This window comes from Sarcophilus harrisii, chromosome 6 (assembly GCF_902635505.1).
Source record: "Sarcophilus harrisii chromosome 6, mSarHar1.11, whole genome shotgun sequence".
Classification (NCBI taxonomy): domain Eukaryota; kingdom Metazoa; phylum Chordata; class Mammalia; order Dasyuromorphia; family Dasyuridae; genus Sarcophilus; species Sarcophilus harrisii.
The window spans coordinates 6,987,214-7,010,339 of record NC_045431.1 but is presented as its reverse complement, the minus strand read 5'-3'; the positions used below and the strand labels follow the sequence as shown (position 1 = coordinate 7,010,339).

At 40.0% G+C, this 23,126-nt stretch overlaps 1 protein-coding gene across 2 annotated transcripts in view; it reads right to left on the bottom strand.

The window, feature by feature from the left end:
• The window catches only part of BST1 (bone marrow stromal cell antigen 1), a 28,906-nt gene extending 8,586 nt beyond the window's left edge, over positions 1-20,320 (bottom strand). Inside the window, exons 1-9 of one of the 2 annotated variants that reach the window (XM_031941604.1) lie at positions 19,520-20,320; positions 18,873-18,957; positions 16,586-16,735; positions 14,777-14,937; positions 12,811-12,937; positions 8,542-8,677; positions 7,852-7,934; positions 5,194-5,270; positions 1,296-1,388 (exon numbers count right to left, since the gene is read on the bottom strand). In XM_031941604.1, the coding sequence (XP_031797464.1) occupies positions 1,296-1,388; positions 5,194-5,270; positions 7,852-7,934; positions 8,542-8,677; positions 12,811-12,937; positions 14,777-14,937; positions 16,586-16,708 (800 nt within the window). In that variant the 5' untranslated portion in view covers positions 16,709-16,735; positions 18,873-18,957; positions 19,520-20,320. Of the gene's footprint in view, positions 1-1,295; positions 1,389-5,193; positions 5,271-7,851; positions 7,935-8,541; positions 8,678-12,810; positions 12,938-14,776; positions 14,938-16,585; positions 16,904-18,872; positions 18,958-19,519 lie in introns of those variants that run through there. The other variant, XM_031941605.1, reaches the window with a different exon arrangement.
• Positions 20,321-23,126: the final 2,806 nt, after the last annotated feature.

Here is a 23,126-nt window from a genome sequence, read left to right as displayed (position 1 = left end):
AAAAAGAAAAAAGTAAATATAGCATGTGTTGATTTACATTCAGTCTCCATAGTTTTCTCTCTGTGTGCAGATGACGTTTTCCATCTATTGGGATTGCTTTGGGTCACTGGATCACTGAACCACCAAGAAGAACCAAGTCTGTCATAGTTGATCATCACACTGTTACTGTGTCATCTGTACAGTTCTATAAATCTTTCCAGGCCTTTCTAAAATCAGCCTAATAAATCATCATTTATTATAGAACAATAATATTCCATTATTTTCATATACTACTATATACTATATTCAGTCATTCCCCAATTGTTGGGCATCTACTCATTTTCCAATTCTTGCCACTACAAAAAAGAACTGCTACAAATATTTTTGTACATGTGGGTCCTTTTCCCTTTCTTATATAAATCCTGTACTCTTTCTTCCATACTATGATACCTTTGTCACTGATTTTTAGCCAACTCTGTATTAAATGAGTCACTCCATTAAGATTATCTAATCTGGTTTTGTATATTTTGTTGTGACAGGTGTTATTAATTGTCAAAGCAACAATAAATTCATTTTTGCTGATAGCTGCCTGAAAGTGAGTTAAACAGATATGATTGTTTTTTCCATCTGAACACAATAAATGTGCTGAATAGGCAAATGAGCTCCTTGTAGGGAAATGGATTATCTCCCCATGTAGTATAAAAGATAACAAGAGGTGAGACATCACAGCATTCCATCCTGGAGTAAGAAAAGGATTGGATCTATTAGGAGCAAAATCAAGGTTGTAATCCTGGTTCTGTATCATTTTGGATAACTCGATGGATCTCGATTTTCTTTTCCATAGAATAAAAGAAATGCATCAGAATTCTAAGGTTACTCCTAGTTCTAAAATCATTATCCTTTAAATCTGAATGAATTCATGTGGGATAACAGATTCTTTTTCTCTCTCGTCAAAGTGCATTGCAGAGAGAATTCTAAAAATTATATCTGTCTTTTAGTTAGGAAAGAAAATGACATAAAGGAAAAACTTGCCCAACATCACATTGATAGTAAGTGAAAGAGCCAACTTCAAATCCAGCTTCTTAGATTCCAATTTCAGAGCTCCTTTAATTATATCACACTATCTTTATACCTCTGCCTTCCCAGAGAGGCAAGGTCCTTGTCTTTATTTGTCCAATATTTGACTAAAAACCTGGGTGTCCTGCCAACTTAGAGATGGAATGAATTTTTTCTGATGATTTTTAAATAGTTTCTTTACTGGCTAGGTACACTTAGTTTTTAAATAATTACTCTCTTTGAATAAAGTCTTAACTTACAAATATGGTCCTCCAATGTCATGCATAACCCAGATCTCAAATCGTGTGACTTTATCTTTTTGGAAGTTGGGGATTTCATAATCTGCAAAAAAACTAAGAAAGAAAATCTTAAATTCTCAAAGCATCTTTTTCTATCAATTCATGTACATACTATTTTTCCCCCAGTTCTTAAATTAATATACTTTGCTTTAAAAAAAAAAAAAGCATTCTATTCCATGTTCTCTTGATTAGAAAATAATTAGCATAGTCTTAGCAAAAGCCTGAACAGCTTATTATTTAAATCCAGTTACTTTGAACATAGTTTTAATGGAACCTTTAAAAATCTCTTAACAATGCTGAACAATATTATTTTAAACATATTTTTAAAATAAAGGAATGTTGATTGTTTCCATATTTAAACTGCAAAACAGCTATAATTTGAATTATAAATATCATTTTAAAAAGTGTTTATGAAAGAAATGTTTTCTTTTTGACTTCACGTGGTAGGTTAAGTATTGCTGAAATATACTTACCACAACACAGATATTAACTAAGTAAAAATCTAGGTTTTATTATATTTAATCACAAGTTCAGAAGAATAGAAAAATAATCTCTAAAGAGAAATTAGGCTTTTCTGACAAGCTTTTATGGAGAAAATTATATCAGAGAGAGAAAGAGAGAGAACTAATTTTTTAGACATTGCAATCTCATACATTCTTTTAGGCTATAAAAGTTTATGTTGTGGTTTGGTTTTGTTTTTTAATTTCATAAACTCATGTTTCCTTCTGTGTCAAAACATTGAGCAAACTCAGTTAAGCAAAGTCATATACATCCCCTTTGGAAACAGACTAGCTCTATAGATAAACTAAGACTGCAGATTAAACAATGAGCTTGCCAAATCGTATGCTTACAAAACTACAAGAAGATATTTTAAAGAAGTCATCATGGGCTAAAAGAATGGGATAAGATGAGGCAGAGAAGGGAGGCAGATAAAATCTGTAGAAGAACGGGAATGGGATAAAGAGAGAGAGAAAAGGTGGAGGAAGAAGATAAGGGAGCTATCCATGGGTTGGGGGGGGGGGGAGGAGAAGGCAGCTAAGTAATAGCAAAGCAAGTTAAGGAGTAGAATGAAAATAGAATTGGCAGTGATGGGACATTAGAAATATATACTCATGCTGGATCAGAAATAGAGTTCATTAAAAAAGTAGGGCCAGTAATCATTGATCTTGGGGAAAGTCAAACTTAAATATTCAATCAAGAGAAAAATCTACATTATATCTCAGCCATAATATTGTTTTAGGTGCATATCTACATATATATATATATATATATATATATATGTGTGTATGTGGGTATGTGGTGTGAATTTATATGTGTGTGTATTATGTATATATATGTATTATGTATAAATATACCCATGCTTAACCATAGCCTACTTGGGGGAGATGAAAGGGGAAAAAAAGAATAAAGTAAAAACTACACAGCAGAGAACAAAAGAATAACCTACAAGGAAGCAAAGAAAAGATGGGCAGTTATGAATATAATATCTTCTATTATTATTTTTGCTTCCTTGAAATTGAAATTGATTGTTACATATTTTGAATACTCCCTGATGTTCTTCTGGGCACATGATAATGTTTTGTTTTGATTTTTTTTTTAATATTCCCTTTCTGTCTCTTTTTTTCTCTTTTGTTCTTTCTTATTTTGCATTTAGTTTTAAATTTAAAAAATAATTTTAAAAAACTTTAGTGTCAGGGAAATTCTTCCACAAATAAAACATTTTTGGGAGGTTTTAAAGATGGCATATTCCCTTCATCCTCTCATTTGTTTTCTTAATTCATGTTTGCCATTCATTTTCAAAGAGGACCATGACATCAGGGGAGTGATGGGATTTGAAGGAGGGCTGGGCAAGGTTACCACCTCACTTTCTCCTCCAGAGCCTTCTGCGTCCAGTGGCAAGATATAGATCAGAACAAATAGAAATGATCCTAGATGAAATGGTAGATCTTGGACTTTTTAAGCTGAGGTAAGTTACATTTTGATCAGATAAGGCTAATATCAACAGAAGACAGGTTTGTAGTTAGCCAAAAGTTTCAGGGAAAATGGTCCTGAGACCAGAAAAATTAATAAAAGGAAATTAACAAAATTAATAAAAGGAAATTAATAAAAGGAAAACAAAAATTCTCATAACAGAGGGGAACTGAGAGATTATCTAGTCTAACCCCCTGCCAGATACATTGATTACTTCTACAATGAGCTAAGAAAAGTATTTACATTTTTAAGTGAAGTCTTACTATAATTTTAAAAATGTTAGCTAATGCCAGGGATAGAGTGCTCACTATCTAAAATGTCAATCCATCCCATTTTTTACAGCTCTAATTTTTAGAAAATCCTACTTTAAACTTAGACAACATCTGTGTCCTTGATAACCTTCACTTACCGATTTTATATGATTCTAACTCTGGGTACTATTCAGAATATATAAATAAAAATGTATAAATTCAGAATGTACAAATAAAAAATGTATTAGCAGAATATCTAGAATATAGTAAGAATTTAATAAATGCTTGTTGCCTTGACTATTTTGTTTTAATATTTCAAATCCCTTTTCCAAATAAATCTTTCTGATTATTTTAAGATTATACTCCTATACATACTAAATTTTCTTATTCAGTCTTCCAGTTTCTACAATTAATTCTTATTGTTTTATAGCCCCTAAAATGTTTTTGGCATTTCTCCTTGGGACTTGCTCCAGTTATTAATACCCCTTAAAAATAAACACTCAAAAATTAATTAGACTTTCAAGTCTAACCAATGCAGCATAAAGTTAAATCAATCATCTCCCTTGTGCTGAGCATGGTATTCTTATTAAAGTCATTTGAAGTTCATTTTTCTTTTATTTTATACCATTCTATGAGTCACATAAGTAATAGCATCTCTAAATTCTGCTGATTTTACTGATTTTTGAAATCTCAATTATGATTTTACATTTGTGCCTATAAAATTTTCATCAGAATTTCATGGAATCTATGTTTACAGATGATCTCCAAATGGGGAGACTTTTAGCACCCTCCCCCACATTCACAGGAGCACCTCAGCCATTTTGTATTTTGCTTTGTTGTATGGGTTGCCACGGCCATTCATCATCAAGGGGCTGACCTAGTTGGGGATTACCTTGCCATGCTCAGCAAGGCTGGCTGCCAGGACAGTCCTCAAAGTCTCTACAACTTGTTGCAGCCTGCCAGCTTCCCCAAGCCCTTGGTATAGTCTCCAAGGAGGGCCACTGCAGCCCCACACTGAGGGACTAGAGAAGGACTTTTGTGAGTGGATACTCCCATAACCTGCATATCATACTTTGAATACTACACATTGGGCAAGTCCCAGTGCTCTAATTTGTTGCCAAATCTACCACCTGGGCTTCTCAACTTCAATACTTCCAAAAACTGACTTTTCTCCACTAGACCTGCCAGAGCTTGCCCTTCACCGGCCCAGGTACAGAAAGCCTAGGATCACCTCCACCTCTCCCTGAGCCAATGCAGCAAGACAGCAGGAAACACAGAGTGTAGTTTTTTATTCTAAATCCAGGAGCTCCCCCACCCTGCCCACTCAGCCCATACACACAAAACCCAAACTCCCTAAAACTTTCCACCATGAAAACGCCACTGCTAAAGTGGAGTATTAGCCAATTAGTTACCGACCCCTGTTTCCCAACTCTTAGTCAGTCTCGAACAGGGATTGTCCCCTGCTCTCTGAGATATTTCACTGGTCTTATGCTATAGGGATTTGCAAGAGTTTCATTTGCCCGGCAAACATTTAGATTAATGTACAGGTAACAGTTCACAATTCAACATTTTTTTCTTTTCTATCAACTTTTGGATATTGGTCTAAAATGTAATGTTAAATTTTTTTTTCCACTTACCCCTTTACTGGATATGCTCCAGTTGGCTCTGAACCATTCAACATAACATGTATCACCCCGGAGCTATCATATGCAAACTATGAAAGAAAAGTTTTTAATCAAATAATTAAGAACTGCTAAATATAACACTTAAGAGAAATCAGAATTTTTTGGAGTCAATACATTTCCGAGAGGAAGAGATTATAAACTCCTTGCAAATAGACTACTTTTTGTTTCTTTTTGTATCCCAAACATTTACCATGGTCTCTGGTACTTAATAAATGTTTATTGACAGAAAATAAGATCAAGTGAAGGCCAGTTACAAAATAAGGAGTTAGTTTGATGTGGAGAACTATTCTATTTCAAGAACACTGACTTCATCTTGTGCTGCCCCTTTATTCTTCTCGATCTTGTTGTTTTTCTGCAAATCATCCATAGAATAATGGATAATTTCATAGTTTCATAAATATAGGGGGATACAATTAATCAGCATCTCTTAATTCTGAGTCAAGAAAGATCCTGAAACTCCCTCCCAACTTATCCCAAACTTATTTTTCCCCATTCCCAATCTGGAAAATCCATTTAATCTTTCCTCCAATTAGAAATCTTTTACCTAGTTTGGGATCCTGGCTTGTATTCTAGTTAATTGTTTTCTTACAATTAATTCACTTTCTTTGATTAATTTTTTCTAATGTATAAAAATCTGTCTCACTGTGTTCAGGGTCTTTGGACCAACTGGGGAGTCTAATAACCCATTCTCTAGACGTGTTTTGGCTTGGGTTATTTCTTCAGTTATTTTTAATGAACCATCACACACAGCTGTAGATGCAAGTCATTAATTAATCACAGAACATATAGGAATTATCTATTCTAACAGTTACTGAAATTAGCCCTTACACTTAGCAGGCAGCAGGTTAGGGCTGCCCTTACACAGGAGTGCAGCAGCTGGACTGCCCCATGATAGGACGTGTTTGCGAAGCGTTTTCCTCATAGCCACATTTTTTCCAGTAGAACGTAAGCTCATTGACGGCAAGGACTAAGTTCTCTGCGCCTTTATATCTTCAGGGTTTAACCCGGTTCCAGGCAAATAGTTTACATTTAATAAGTCATAGTTGAATGGAATTGAACACTCTGTAAAGTAGGAATAAGTGCTTGTTGATGCATAGGAACAAAAATCTCTCTAATTTTATAGATAAAAAAGCTGAGACACAACAATTAAATCACGTATCCAAGGTCACAAAGCTAGGAAGGAAAGGTGGGAGTCAAAGTGAGCTTCCAGTTCCTTTCCATTGTATCATCAGGAATTCACTTATCCGTGGACCCCGGCTGTCACCAAGCAGAGAGCACCCTAGGGTTCTGAATGGGGCTAAAGCTGCTGATCACATAGTCAGGGGAATTAGACAAAAGCTGCGAGGAGACTGCAGACCGGGGTCGGGGTCGGGGATGGGGAGCCAGAAGCACCGAGCCAAAGGAAGCAAAGGGAGAAGAACCAAAGGGCCCCGAAGCAAGCTCCGGCTCCTTGGGGAGTTTCCAGAGGACTGATGTTCATGACTCTAAGAGCCCTTCTCTGGCATTTCCTGGCAGCGCCATAGAGGTTTGGCTCAGGGGTGGGAGTGGCAAGGACACAGGGACTCCACTGGAGAACCCCCTTTAATCCTGCTGCACAAGGCCCAGGTAATTAATACACAGCTTCCAAACTGTAGTGCAGGGCCCGTCAAAACACTCTGCAGCAACTGCCTACCTTGCTGGCAAATACTCTAGCTTGCCCTCGTTCCTGATCTTGGCAAGAAACACTGATCCCAGCCTTGGTGCTCCTTAATTCTTAATTCTGGCTTTTGGCAGAGTTGGGAGAGACCCAAGCAAGCTCTCTGGGCTGGGGAACGGGGGATGTTAAAGGAGGAATCCCCTCCTAGACTGGCAACTCTGGGATGTTTTTGTCTTTACCTAACGACTCATTTCCTGATGCTTCTGCTCCAGGGCAACGTCTTCCAACCAGTGTTTTGGCTTTGTCTCCCATCTCTGAATTATGTCACTTGGCCATGTTTGATCAAATCCTGACCCAGAGGCCGCTCCAAGAAAGCCCTCAGGAGCTGCTGGGCCCTCATTTCTTCAGTGTTAACCCCCCTGAAGAGCATGAGTGAGCCTCTGCAAACAAGAAGCAAGAGCCTGTGTTTGCGTCTGTGTGTGTGTGTGTGGTGTATTCTTGTATAAAGAGCTCCAGCTTCTTGGCTCCCCACTGTCCACCTTACAATGACCACTAAGATCATAAACGTAAATTGTAATTATCGGAGAAGATTCCCTCTCGGCCCATTCTCCTGGCTTGCTCTGGCCGCCCAGGAAGGTCCCTGCTAATGGCTTCTTCCAGTTCAGAGGTCCTCCAGGCTGGCCCCCTTACCGGCAGAGCTTGCCACACTTTCTCCATTCACGGTACCCTCCCTGTCTCAGTAATTTTTCCCAGTACCCTAGGCCCCAAGAAATTCCCAATGCTTTGGTTAATTAAGTAGCTGATCCAAACAATTAAACGGGCAGTTTGGTGGGACAGCAGGTAAGGATTGGGCCTGGAATCAGAAAGATGTGTTTTAATGCCCCCTCGGATAAGCTCTGGCAAGCTAGCTCTCCGGTTTGCCTCAGTTTACTCCGTTATGATATAAGAACATTAGGTGTTTCACCCAGAATTACCTGGGAGGAGAGTCGCTTCCAGAAGGAGTCCACAGCATTATTCTCACAGTCTTTTTCTGTGGGGCAGGACTGGTAATCAAAGTCTAGGGGAAAATCCAAAGTGATTTATTAATTTGTTCTATCACAAGGGAAAGAAGTTAAAGCAAAGAGCCTGGTGGAGGGGAATATACTGGATATTAGGGAAATGGGCAGAGGAATGGCGCTCGGGTGGGAATGGCTTCATAGAACAATAGAAATGACCCAAAAAGATCATTTTCAGTAGGTGTGTTATTGCCATTTATAGATGACGTGACTTTAAACAGCACAAGGTCACAGGCTTCTAGTGATAGTTGCAACAAGATCCTCTGATCTCCACAGATTTCTCATGGTCACAGTTTTGGATTTTAAAACTGAATCTTATGAATGATAATAATAGCTAATATTTCTATAGCACTTATTACATGCTAAATACTGTAGAATTATTATCTCATGTGGAATTCTGGGAAGTAAGGGCTTTTATTATCTCCATTTTATAGTTGAGGAAACTGAGGAAATTCAGGTTAAGTGACTCGCACAAGGTCACATAGTCAGTAAATATCTGAGACCAGATGTGAACTTTGACTTTCCTAACCTTGAAATCAGGCCTCCCAGAACAAACTTATGATTGGCTTCTCAATGGCGGCCCCCCTTCGGAGGACAAAATCACCTTACCTGTGCCATTTTCTTCTCGACACCACATGAGCAAATCTGCTACTCCGCCATACAGCGTATCGCTTAGAGTCATCAGCCGTTGGGTGTTATCAGCATAAGCAGAAACAAGGTAGTAGTTATTTTCCCAGAACAGTGACTGGAGAGAGAAATATATATTTAAAAAACTCACTAACTAGTTCTTTTAAACATATAAATCATTTCAGTTTTATGTAGGGACGCAAAGAGCTACAATCTATCTTACTTTCATTGTTAACTTGCTTTGTGACAAACAGTTGCTCCTGACTTATCTTAAACACTCTTTCCCCATTGGAAAAGAATATGGATTTTATTTCTTAATCATAAGAGATTTTACAAAAAATAATGAAATATTCAATCAATTATATAAAATTCATATAAATTTAAATTTTCAGAATTATAAGGGTTCATATTCATGTAACAGGAACCATATAAAATTCATATAAACTTAAATTTTCAGAATTACAAGGGTTCATATTCATGTGACAGGTACCAGACAATAAGTCTGGTCCATATGAACCTGTTCAGAGTGCTCAGCTTATGCATTCTCCAAGGGAATTTGGGAGCATGGGGAGACATTCTGTCACTGGGTCTGGTTTGCCAACTACAAGTTTAAAAGGAGATTTATTGATTGGCGATGGGGGTAGAAATGGTTTTCATTCAAGAGGCATTAACCATCCAAAGGCAGTCCTTTTTTGGTCCGCCTCTTACCTGCTCGCTTTCTGGTTAGAGGAGAGAATATAATAGGAGAGGGCCCTCCCCATGCAATGCCAAAATGTAGTCTATAAATACGGACTAAATCCATTGATGTTAGTTCTTTCCTGCGTCTTAGGTCTCGTGGGCAGCCAGTAAAGCTTCCAGGTCCTGAATTGTGACCCAGCCTTTGAGATGAAACCCACTTCTAATTTAGACAGCAGCTGATCCAACATGGCAACTGGGCACGAACTTGGGGTGTCCCATTCCATATAGAACTGTGTCTCCCAGGTGTTGGGGGAGAAGAGAAAATGTCCCTCAGTTTTGGTTCATCTTTATTAATTAAATGGAACTGAAGCATTAATCACTGGCATCTCGGGGTGTGGTTAGGGAAGAGTCTAGGGGACACACCCAAATTCAGCTCACAGTTTGGAGGAACTCGGAGGTCCCAGGACATAGCAACCCCTACGATCATACAGCACTTTTAAGATTCATAAAGTCCTTTTCTCATGTAACGGGGCTGATCAGAAAGCTCTCAGTTCAAGTGTATGCATTCCAACTTTGGAAGACTTAAAATCTTTGATCAATGTAATAGCTATTTCTGAAACAGAGGAAGAATCCAACCCTTCTCCTGACAGAAACGATGTATTTGATATGAAGAATAAGACCTACATGTTTGGACACAACCAGACAGTGGAAATTTGTTTGCTACAAGGCTTATCTTTTTTCTTTTCCATCGAGAGGTGGGGCTGGGAAGTAGAAAGGAAATGCTCTTAATTGAAAATAATTAAAACAGTTTTCATCATTTCTCCAATTAATTTGATGAGATTACACATCGTGGGCCTTGGTTTACAGGCTCTCTTTCTTAGTCAGGTTAGAGGAAACCCCTCTGAGGATTCCTCATGATGGCAGCTACCCTCATGTACGCTAGTCAGTGGTATATCTATCCCCAGACTCAGGGCATGGATCTGGATCATGGAACTGGAGCAGCTCCTGTCTAATCCATGCCTAGAAAAGTCTCTCTTTTTTTGCACACTTTAACTTGGACTTCCCTCTTCTCATTTCTTCCCTCCTTTTCCCTTTCTCTTCCCTCAACACCCACAGCCAAATATGGTGACGGGAAAGAGCAACGTATGACACAAACAGCATGTACTTGTCTAAGTGGCCTGAGGTTCTTAAACCTAATTTCTGACCATCTTTTGCCTTCCTCTGGCCTTTCCTGGGCACAAGAGACTAGAGAGGGCTCTTCCCCTCCTTGTGCTCTTGGTAATTCCAGATTCAAAAGTTCCCAAGAGACTGGGAGTTTCTGAGTCCAATCCTTTGGCCAAGAGTCTCCTTAGAAGTAGATTTAAATCTTCAACTATGTGATTTTTAGAGAGGAAGAGAAGAATCGAGAGAGAGAAGAGAGCTTCTTGGGAGCCCAGAATCCTCAAGGGGACCCCTGGCCACAGCTTGGACTCACCACCACCTGTAAGGCAGTGTCCCAGCTCCTTGGAATTGTTTTCGTCTTCACTCAGGTCTTAACAAAGAGACAGACTGACCCGAGATGCTAAAAGCAGGAGGCCTTTGTCAAGGTCCACTTTAACTCACCAATGGAAGATGTGAGTCCCCTTAAGAAATACCTTGGTGGCTTAATGCAATCAAGGAGATACCCTGGGGACCAGGAATCCACAAATCCACTGAGCTCACTGCAACGTCAACAGGACAGAGAGTGGCCAATTGGGCCAAAGGCTGCCGTTTGGATGGGAAACACTGAAGTGCTTACAAGTTCTGGTCACTCCTTCTGGGTGGATAGGGGGGGAAACCAGGGTTTCACTTTATAATTTAGAGCAGGTTCACACTGTAGATGTGCTTAAATGCTGGGATCGCCACATATCACTGTAGCAACAGCAAAATTAATAAGGGCCAAAAGCTTTTACAGGGAAGTGTGAAGTCTCTCCTAGGTGTGTCTGCTGTGTGACATCATAGGCAAAAAGACCCTCAGGATCACCTGGGAGCATTGAGCCCAAAATAAGGATTCCAAGAGGAGAAGGACAGAGACGGCCTGTCAAAACAAAGGCTTTCAGTTTTTCTGGCCTGTGGATAGTGAAGGCATTAATACAACCATTTAACAGATGAAGAAAAAGTCTTGGAAAGGTTGAGTGCCTCCCACCAGGAGTAGTGGTGGAACTGAGCTGGGAACCCAGGTCTCTCCGGTGTTGTGTCCACTGCACTGCGTTGCCTCACACAGTACCATATTATAGAACATTTACGACAGCCTTGTTCCACACGAGCTAATGTTGCAAGAATATCACTATCAGCATGGAATGTTCAGACTTCTTTTAGAAATCAGAGTTCTTTGGGCCTGAAGAGTTTGCTCTTTTCTCCGAGTGACGACACTGCTGTGGGAGAGGAGGCCAGATTCCCCCAGCACCAGGAATCTGGGTGTGGACATCCCACTCCTTAGGAGGGGGCGGCACTTTCCATCCTGACGGGTTGTGCGGGCACATTCCTCCCGGAGTCACTGAGAATCTGACTCACTCACTCACACTGCGGCAATAACCTTCCATGAAAACGCTGGCTCGGCATGGCGGGCAGCGCCTTGTTTACACCGTAATGAGGTTCGCTGTCCGAAGGGAGGGAGAGGCAGGGGGAGCATCCTACATCTTGGAAAAGCCACGGAAGCCCCTGAATAACCCAATGGCACAAAAGGAGGAGCTTTGGCGCCTGCCAAGCCGTCGGAGAAAATGTCTGCTGAGAACTGCATCTGCCAGCTTCCTGACAAGGGGAAGCACTACAGTGGGAGTATCTGGAGCAGCCTAGAACCCTGAGAGTGGAAGCAGCCTGGCAGTGCCAGGGAATTAGGGGAGTGAGCCCCCAGAGGCTGCCATATTTGGTCATCACTGGGTTCTCCTTCAGGGGGGAGAAACATCGGATCACGGCGAGCTTCCTTTTCCCACTGTACCCTGTGGCAAGCACAGCTTTATTTCCCAAGAGGTGACAGCTGGTCACAGGAAATATTTCATAAGAGCAAAAAGACAGAAATACTGAGAAAAGGAAGCTTCCCGTCAAGACGGTGCTGGGGAAAATACAGGAAGGAAGCAATGGGATCCTTTGGGGGATGCATGCAGAGAACATTTGCCCCATTTTCCCATTTCTTTTTTCTGTTCCAGTGAAATGTTTTTGTGGATGTTTATCAGGTTGTTTGCTTAGGTCTCTGGTGGGACAGGAATAGCTGAATAGATCAATCTGAGCTGACTGAGCCGAGGCAACTGGGGTTAAGTGACTTGCCCAAGGTCACACAGTTAAGTGTTAAGTGTCTGAGGCCAGATTTGAACTCAGGTCCTCCTGACTTCAGGGAGCACCAGACCTTTAAGGGTCTCAGTTTCACACTGTGGTGAACCCCAAGCTCCAGAGAGGACCCTTACCAGAAAATACCCTCCATAAACATGAACCCAAGTCTGATGGACTAGTGCTGCTGGCCCACAAGGGATGAACATCAAGCTCTTCTCCTTCAGCACATACTGTGTCTGTAGAGAGGGAGGGTAATCAGAGGAACTGCCCACATAATTAAGAGAGTACCTTGTCTCTGGGAATGGAGTGTCTTGACAGGTTCATAAAAAGGTCGTAGTCTGAAGGCAGTACAGAGCAGGGACTCTTGCGGAGCACAGATTTAAAGGCTTCCCATATTGCTGAGCAGTTTTTGTCCCTGTAAAGGAAAAAACAAACAATGGTATTGGTTCCTTATTTGCAAAGATCCACGACTTTGATCCAATACTAATAAAGCACCTACCATGTGCTTAATACATTGTATTGTTAACAAAGATTTTTTAAAAATCCCCCCAATCAAGGAGCTTAAATTTGATTGAAACTTAGGTTCTGTTATCAGGAAGAGATCTATACACAGAAAAGGAAATACACCGTATTTACAACATATCGAATGTCTGGGGAGGGGGAAGGAAGGGACTGGATGGCTGGGTGGTGTAGTAGGGAGAGCACTTCTGGAGTCAGGAAGTCTCAAGTTCACATCCGGCCTCAGACCCTTCCTAGTTAGATCTATGCCCCTGGGCACAGTTTTTAAACTATAAAATGGAGATGATAACAGCATCCATCTTACAGGATTGTTGTGAGGGAAAAAAATAATGGCGGGGACAGCTATGAAAATAAATAGTTAGATAAGCTACTTGTTAGAACAAATAGAGGGTCGGTTCAGAGAGAAAGGTAAAATTTTGGAGCTGAGTTTTAAAGAAAGGCAGGAAAACAAAAAGGCTGAGAGATAAGGACGGAGATTTTTCATCTTGAGGGCACAACAGGAGAGAAGCTTCTTTCAAAGCAATGTTGGCCAAGGTCTGGTTGGGCTCAAAACCAGTGTACTTAATAATACACTAAGGAAAGGGAAGAGAAGGGAAGAATGTGTCCTTTCACATAGTCATTTTTACCAGATCAAAAATAAAAAGTAGCTTCCTCTTAATCAGTTAATTAGCATTTGTTAAGCCCCTACATTAAACTTTATTGGACAAGATAAAGAGAAGGAAGTTGAGTTCTGTGAATTGCCTAAAATCCTAAGTGTTTTCTTTGGTAATCAAAAAGTGATTAGAGGAAAGGAGGGACAGAAGGACACATTCAGTCAAAGAGGTATCATCCAGAAAGAACTAAGGAATACAATAACAAAAGCAGGACTAAATGGAATCAGGGATGTTCTCCCAAAAGTTCACTTTTGAAAAATTATTATAGCTTTTTATTTACCAGATATATGCATGGGTAATTTGTCAGCACTGACAATTGCCAAACCTTTGGTTCCAATTTTTCCCCTCCTTCCCCCCACCCCTTCTCCCAGATGGCAGGTTGGCCAATACATGTTAAACATGTTAAAGTATAAATTAAATACAACATATGTACACGTGCCCATGCAATTTAAAAAATCACTTTTGATGCCCTCAATAGTAATAGGAAAATGTTGGAAGAGGGCAAAGTTTTGGGGGAAAGATAATGAATTCTATTTTGGAGAAGCCTATTGTACCTAGATGCACCTAGTTGTCTATTGTATCCATATACTATACAAAACATATATAGTATATGTTATAGTACCTATATTTACCTATATACTATAGGTATGCACTATATGCAATAAAGATGATATATATTAGTACCTATATGTACCCATATGCCTCTAGTTTGAGATTTCCAAGAGGCAAGAGGCAAGAGACATGGAGCTAAGGAAAAGGACCAAGGCTAGGAATAGAGAAGATATAGGAATCGACTGCATAGAGATAATAATTGAATCCATGAAAACAGAAGAGAAGCCTAAGATTGCATGGGACACCAGGAGAAAAGAGTGCCTGGGAATGAAGCCAGCTGGCCCTGGAGGTGACCCTGCCCACCCTCTCTCCCTCAAATCCCATTCACTTCCTTGTCACACCTTTGAGGGAGGTTCACTTCCAGGGCCAGCTGGCTTCAGGGATCAGGAGGACTGACAGCGAAGCCATCTCACCTCCCAGATGTCAGAAAACACCACTTCTCTCGGAAGGAGCCGCTCCCTCTGACTTACCTGAGGTCCGGGTTCACCAGGAAGATATACTCGTAACACCTGCCCAGGAACAGAGACTCCAGGTGGCGGTTAGTGCCTTCCCCGCTCCAATGATACTCTGCTGCCCCGGCAGAGCCAGCGGCCGCTCCCCTCAGCACCAGGGCCCAGAGCAGCATCCATACCTGCAGGTTTAAGTTAGAGGGCTTCATGGAAGGATTTCCTGCTGAGGGACTCGCCTCCCTGCAGTGGGCAGGAAAGGGGGCAGAATATTCCCTGCTACTGACAAACGACCTGGTGTAAACAGCTTAGTTAGCTGGCTCAAGGAACAAATAACTTCCCAGATCTGGGCTCATAAAACTTTTGATTCCTTTTCCTGGTTCCTCTCCCTTCCCTCTCTCTTCCTCCTCCCTTCTCTCCTTCAGCCTGTCCTCTCCCCATTGGAACTTTTGAACCTGGCCAACAAAACAAGGCACTTGCTACAGTCAGCAGAAGTTCGACTTGCAAACCCTTCCTTTCCTTCCTGCTTCCTTTGATATTCTCTTTCATTTTCATTAAGCAGAAATTTCTTCTCTTTGAAAGAAAGAAAAAGAGGCATTTATTAAGCACTTCCTAGGCCCCAATCCTCATGTTAAGCACAGGAAGTGTGTAAAGACTTTTATTACTTTTAAAACATTTTAATCTAGCATTTACAATGCAGTGGCAAGAGGAGGCAGAAGTAGGAATCAGAAAGGTCAGGATTCTGGGCTTCACGCCTTCCAGCTTGGATTTCCTTATTTCCAAAATGGCAATAATAACAACTCAGCTGGTTGCCTCAAAAACTTGTTGAGAAGATCATTGTTTCTCTCTCCCGAGATGCAGTGGCTCGGCATCAGTTGCCAACCGAACATTTTAAATGATACTTCTCGTAGGTATCTTAAGCTAGACAAGCCTGAAACACAACTCATTACCTCTTTTGTCAAGCTCCACCTCTCTTCTGAACTTCCCATTGCCGTTGAGAGTATCACCATTTTCCGTCTTCTTTTATTCTTGATCCCACCTATCCATTCAGTAGCTCCTCAGTCTATCCAAAAGCTGTCACTGTCTCTCCCAGATCTCGGTCCACTCCTTTGTCTTTACCCACGCAAATTTAAGCCCTTATCTTGTTGTGCCACAATTTCCTTTTAATGTCCTTACCCAGTTTCCCTAATTGTCCTGTTCATTTACTCTGCCTCAGATTGTAACCATTCCCTCTTAATGTTAGGATAAAGGCCTTATATCTTAGACTGTCTTTATCCATTTTTAGACAGCATTAGAGTATCAGGAGCTTCTCCAGTGCCTTCCATTATGTCATCCAGGTGCCTCCCCCATTATGTCATTGTTCTTGTCACCCTATAAAAGAATCTGGTATCTGACATTCGCTGCTGGATTTTTGGAGCCCATAGTCTCATTCAGCCCTGGGACCAAACCATGGATCCATTAATCCCAGTAAATCTCTCCCTTTTAAATAAATTATTAAATTGTTCTCCAATCTCTATCCTGCTCAGTTTCTCGGGCATTACAGTCACATCCCCTCTGCACAGCTTTAGAATATAGAATAGAATATAGACCCTTCTCCCAGGGTCTAGAAAGAGGAAAAATCTCAACTAAGTCATTCTTCACTAGGAAGGACAGTGGCAGGAGTTCCTGTCGTGCTCTCAGTGTTCCTTCCACCTGCAGTCCTTGTACTGCAGTTACAGCCACAGCAGTAGTGCACGCTGGGGGAGCAGAGAGGAAGAATCCCTTTCCTTTTGTCACCCCAGGAGCTCCTCCCTCCTCCCCTTCATTACCCTGGAAAACATCCACATCCCTTACCTGAAACCACCTGAATGGAGACGTCACCATCAGGGACCTGCATTTGCCTCCATGACCATGGGATCTCTTGGAGCCTTCCAATTCTCCAGCAACCTTGATCCCTACCTGGTGGGAGGCTTGCATAATTCTGAGATTTCTGCTCTCCCATTCCTGCGCAGGAATGAGAGAAGGGGACTGCTAAGCCACAAAGGCAGTCCAGTGGGTAGGGCACTGAGTTTGCAATCACATGCTTGTGTTTGAATGCTGACTCAGATACCTCCTGACCCTAAAGAATACCTATCAGTCTAATATAAATGGAGATAAGAATAACACCTACTTAACAGTGTGGCTGGAGCAAATGAGAATGCTTTGCAGACCTAAAAGTGCTTAAATAAAAGCAGTGATGGCCCCAATGGCCTTTGGGCCAGAAAGCATGGATGACTTCTGTCCGGCGGGCCATCCATCTCGGCTGGACTCAAGTTCCTTCTTTGAACAGAAGAATAGGGGGCAGCTAGGTAGAGCAGTGGATAGTGCACCAGCCCTTAAGTCAGGAGGACTCGAGTTCAAATCTGGATTCAGTCACTTAAGTCTTCCTGGCTGTGTGACCCTGGGAAAGTCACAACCTTAATTGCCTCAGCCAAAAATAAATAAATGAATAAATAAGAACAGAAGAATATACTGGAAGAGCCATTGAATTAGAAGCCCAGTAGTTTCTTGATCATTATCACATCACAAGGTCTCTGAGATGAGGAGGTGGGGCTGGACATGACTCCCCACCCACCAAACTGGTTTATCATCTTCTGGTAGCAGCCTCTGTGTCTCTGCTCAGAACTTTGTTTATCTGTCCTTCTGCTAAAGGGGGAAACTCCATTGACACATCCTAGAAGAATGTTCAAGAATCAGGTTTGATAAGGGAGTTTTGACTAAGCTTTGCACAAGCTCAAATTTATATTTCCACCTTTTTAGAAGGCTTGAAGTGCTCCTTTCCAATTTTTGTCCATTATTTTTCGTTAGGCATTTAAGTGTGTGATAGTGTTGTTGCCTTGAAATGTTCTTTCAGATGTTGTAATTGTATTTGACTTTTTATGCATTTTCCTTTTATTCATAACTAAATTGTAAGGTCTTTAAGGGCAGGGATACTTCTTTAGGAGGCTTTGTATCATAAAGCACCTAAGGGAATGCACACACACACCTTGGCTGTGTGTAGTGTTAGGGAGGGGGCTAATCTTGGAGTCAAAAAGCTCTGTGTCTTGTACACTAGTACAGTACCTAGTATCAGCTAAGGAACCCTGGGAAAATCAATTAACTTCTCAGAGCATCACACAACTATTCACAAGTTACCAAAGAGTTGCCATTCTGCTTTGGTGGAAGCAGTGGCTCCATATTGATCAAAACACAGTCCTGGTCCCCTCTTCCCCTTTAAGAAAAGAAACACAATGTGGTTCCTAATTGGGGGGGGAGGGAAACTTTACTCCTCCAGACACCAGAAAATGAAATAAACAGGCTTAATCCAGGAATGAATAAAAATTAATGAATACAAAAGAAAAGAAAAGAAACAAAAACAAAAACCTAGAACATTATTTTCCAGTGTGCAGAGTCGAAACAGCAGGCTCATTCAAGGAGATGATAGTTGTATGCGAAACGTTTTCCTTTATGTTTCCAACTTTGTTCTTTACTTTGTTATCATTTGACATTTATATTAGCAAAATATTTCACAGATTTTAAAAAACTTTCATTACTCAGTGTAACTCCATATAGTAGATCAATATTACTTTTTCTCTTTGTAGGCAATCATTATGCTATATTTTTGCATTATTCAGTTATATTGGGTTTTTGTTTTGTTTTTTTATAATATCCAACTCTTCATGATTTGGTGATTTGTTTTCGTTTTTGATTTTGTCATTTCCTTCTTTAACTCACTTTACAAATGAGGAAACGGAGGTAAAAATAGTTAAGGGACTTGCCCAGAGTCACACAGCTAGAAAGTGTCCGAGCCTGCATTTGAACTCAGAAAAATGACACTGATTCCTAGTCCAGTGCTCCATCCACTGTGTCACTCAACTGCACATTCTGCTACACAATCATATTCAAGTCAAGATTGGAAGAAATCTTAGAGATCATTTAGCCTTTTCTCCTCACCTTATAGATATAATAAAGTGGGCAAGCCTCCTTTCCTTCCCCCCAAGTCACTTGCCTGGCATCAGAGAGCAGCACACTGGGAAAAATCTTATTTCTAGTGCTCTGAAGCACTGCTGTCAGATCCTGCCTCTGAAGCTTATCATCTACTTGACTTAAACAAGTCACTTACCTCCTGGGCTTCAGTTTCGGAATTTAAAAGGAAGGATTTGCCTCAGGTGACCTCTTAGGTCTCTTCTAACTTCAGATGTATGATCCTATAATAGATTACCAGAGTCAGGATTGGAATTCAGATCTCCTAAATCTGGAAAAAAAAACTGGATATCAAGTCAAAGTTTGCTTTTCTGAAAAGTCGGACAGCTTGACTTTTTCCTGGGAATTAGCACTTTGCTTAGGTTATTGAGCCATAATTTTTCTGCCAGTCAGCTACCAGATCAGTAAGAGAGCCATTTTGCAAATCTAACAATTTGAGTCACTACTGGGACCAAGGAGGAGGATACTAACTCCTCTTATCCAACAAAAGAACTTTTCTGGCCTGGCCCCATGAATATGACGACTGGGTCCAACCCTTGGAGAGCCTGACTGCCTCAGAGAAGGGTTATACTCCTTTTTCTCACTTTCTTTGGCTTAACATACCTTTGCTCCTCTCCCTTTTCCCTTGACCTCCCAAGGAAAATTACTTATAACTTAGGTTTGGCTCATGACTAATTTCCTTACAAAAAAAAATTAGAAAGATATTCAATGTACAATATGAATCAGTTATCAAACAGCTATTTATTTCCTTTACACTAAAGAAATACTCATCATACACATGCATACCTTGACAGGATACAGTAACTTCCATTCTTCTGGGAGGTTGTTGCTTAAAACTTTAAGATGTGATGAGGTTTCCAGATATTTTGCACAATCTAAATAATTCCCTCCAGACTCTTCTCTTCTGATAAACCCAGAGTTCTTTGGTCACTTTATCCAATGCAGAGATTCCCTTTGTTCTCAGTTAATTGCCAAGGGGGGACACGAGATTTTAAGATTTAGCAAATTTCTCCAAGATTGGTCCATCTCAACATCATTGCTGGAAAGAAAAACAAAGCAAAAAATAAAAACAGGCAGCCAGGAATTCTTAGGTCTAGACTCAATTCAACTCACCTAGTGGGAAGGCAGCCCATTTTTTATTCCTCAAAAGAAAGTTTCTAAGGGTGCTTATATTATTTATATGCAGAAAAAGAATGGAGACCATGGGAGCAGCTCCTTTTTTTTTTAAAGGTTCACTGAGTGGGCTCCTTTTCCAGCTAAAAACCAACAGGAGGATTGTTTCATCATTCCAAAGCACTCACCTTTTTCTGGGGAAAGAAGCATGGGATTAGAAAAAGAAGTTCTATTATTCAGCTACTTTGTGCCCAGTGCTATACTAGAGCTTTACAAATATTCATTTCATCCTCTCTTGATCAAATTGGGTATTTTCAGTGTTGTGAAAATATACGTGATGTACCAGGAGCAGACAGGACATATTGCTCATGCTCAGTGGGTCATGCACCACTGACAAGGCATGCTCCAATCTGCGTCAAGGGGAAGAAGGGGAATATGTTGGATTATAATTAACCTAGAAATTTAAAGCTATACAAAGAAACTACAATGGAAAAATGGAGGAAATCTTTTTGCATGTATTTAGAAAAATGAACTACTATTATAAAAAATAAAATATTATTCAGACAAAATGTTTTTCAAAGAAAATTTTGGATTTTCCAGATTGACTTAATACTTCAATGATTCCTAATATTGTCTTTCCAAAATCCCAGAGCATCTCCAGTCATCTCAAAATAACTTAGTGAAATTCTTTCTTAAATCCACAGATTTAATTTTAATTCACTTAAATTATTTTTAAAGTATACATCATATTAGCATATTAGCATCATTCAGGATGACCTTGAATAAAACACTTGACTTCTGTGGACATCAGTTTCCACATCCATAAATGAAAATTGTACTAGCTGAGCTTAGAGGTCACTTTCAACACTAAATATATCATCTCTGATTTTAAAATTGTGAGAGAATCAGAATAAGAGAACTAGTAAGAAATGCTACTGAACTAAACACTAATATTGTTCAGAATGTCTAGGAATAAATCAGATTCAATTTATTGGAGAAATGGTCAATTCTCTGTTTTAATGTAACTGGGGGGACTTGAACCAACAGATTTCATTTTCAAACTGGAGGACTCTGTACAAGGATGAAGTAATTGGCTGTTAAATTTCATCACTAAAGTGAATTAGAGTCTGTCAGCTATTGGGAAATATGCCATTCCAAGACAGATTTATCAAGTAAAGGAACTCTGCCTTTGAATCCAAACAATGTGGAATACCTCTTGTACTTTGCTGCATGGAATTACATAATAATTCCTTTGATTTGAAGGTAGAAGACTTAGTAGCAATATAGGTATGATTAGAAAGGGAAAAGTAGCCAAAGGAAAAGAATGATTGTTTAAAAATGAAATGTGGTTTATTTGGTATTTTTAAAGTGAGCCACTGTGGGAAGTATTTGCTGTTATTTTTGAAGTTGTTTCTGTTCCTGCTATGTGGTTTCATATTCCTTCACAATACAACTGCTCAACAACTTTTACTCTTTAACAGAGTACTTTAAAAGATTTGGGTCCATAGAACTAATAGTAATATGTACTTAGGAGAGAAAATACAGATTGAAGAATACAGTTTTGGACATTGCCAATTTGGGGATTTATTTTACTTGACTAAGTATATTTCTGACAGATTTTTTTCTGTCTTTTCCAAAGGGAAAAATGGAAGAGAGAGGGAAACTAAATGCTTGTCAATTGAAAAAAATAATAATAAATTCACAGAAGATAATGAATTACCTCCCACCCCCAAATAAACAGCTCATACATACCCTTAGAGAGTTTTCCTATGGCCCTGAGAAGTTAAATCAGTCAACCACAGCTAAGAATTTAGAAAGTTGTCACTATACTGTACTGAGAGATGGAGATCCAAAGAAAAGCGAAATCATTCTCTGCCCTTGGGAAACTTAATTTTTGAAGGGGAATAAAGCATGTAAGTAAGTAGGCACATATAAGAAATATTGTGGGATACTCTCCCAAATCCAGACAAGTATTCTTCTATTCAGCTTTCTAAGGAGGATCCATGAAGAATCAAGGAAATCTTTTCTAACATTAGTTCGAATCTGGTGTGTTTCTTACCCATTCTGTTAGCCACTAGTGATTGATTATCAATTATCTCAGTTTCACTGAATCAGTTAACATCAATTAGGTTATACCAAGAGATATTTTCTTCAAAGATACACAAAAATAGACATACAAACATTCTCTTGCCACCACATGGGGCACAGTCTCCTCTCATGCCCTGTATTCCCTGGGAAGGATGCCCTCAGATAATTCATTGTTCCTCAAGAGGTTTACTTCCAAAAGGACATGACTGATGGATGGACTGATGAGCCTACATCTTTGCTACCGCTGAAATGGACCACACAGGTCACCTTGTTCCTCACCATCTGACTGCCAGCCCATCCTGAAATGCTCCCTGCTTTCTGACTTCCTATGCCTCGAGCTCCGACCTTTTAAAGTTCACAAGTGCCTATCTTCAATTCCTTTCACCCGCAAGCAGAAAGCATTATATACAAACAGAGGCAGAAACAAGAGCAGTCCAGTAGGACTGAGATAGAAGATGGGCTATGGATGATAGCATATGGGGGTGGGGAGGGGATATTAAAATGAAAGACTAGAAAGGTAGGAAAAGGCCACATTAAGGGATTTGCCTGTGGTCATAAAGCTACAACCTGTGAGAGACAGGACCTGAACCCAGGCTGACTCTAAAGCCAGCTCTCCATCTCAGTTGTTGTTGTTGTTCAATTGTTTCAATTGTGTTTCAGCAGTGACTCTGTGACCCAATTTGGGATTTTCTTGCCAGAGATACTTAAGTGGCTTGCCATCCCTTCTCCACCTCATTTTACAGATGAGGAAACTGAGGCAAACTGTCACTCAGCTAGTAAGTGTCTGAGGCCACATTTGAACTTTGGAAAATGACCATCTACTGTATCATCTAGCTGTCCTATCCTCATCTTTTTCCCCTCCTTCAACCAGCGCTTAGGTAGCACAGTGGATAAAGTACTGGACATGAAATTGGGAAGCTCTGATTTCAATCTTGCCTCTATTTTCTATTTGCCTGTTTCCTCATCTGTAAAATGGGGATAATAGCACCTATCTCCCAGGGATATTGTGACTATGATATTAGATAATACTTATAAATAGACCTTAAAGCACTCTATAATGCTCGCTATTATTATTAAGGCTGAGACACATTTTTTAACCATAATTTATTTTTAATAATAGCTTTTTATTTTCAAAGTATATGCAAAGATAGTTGGCAACATTCATTCTTACAAAACCTTGTGTTCCAAATTT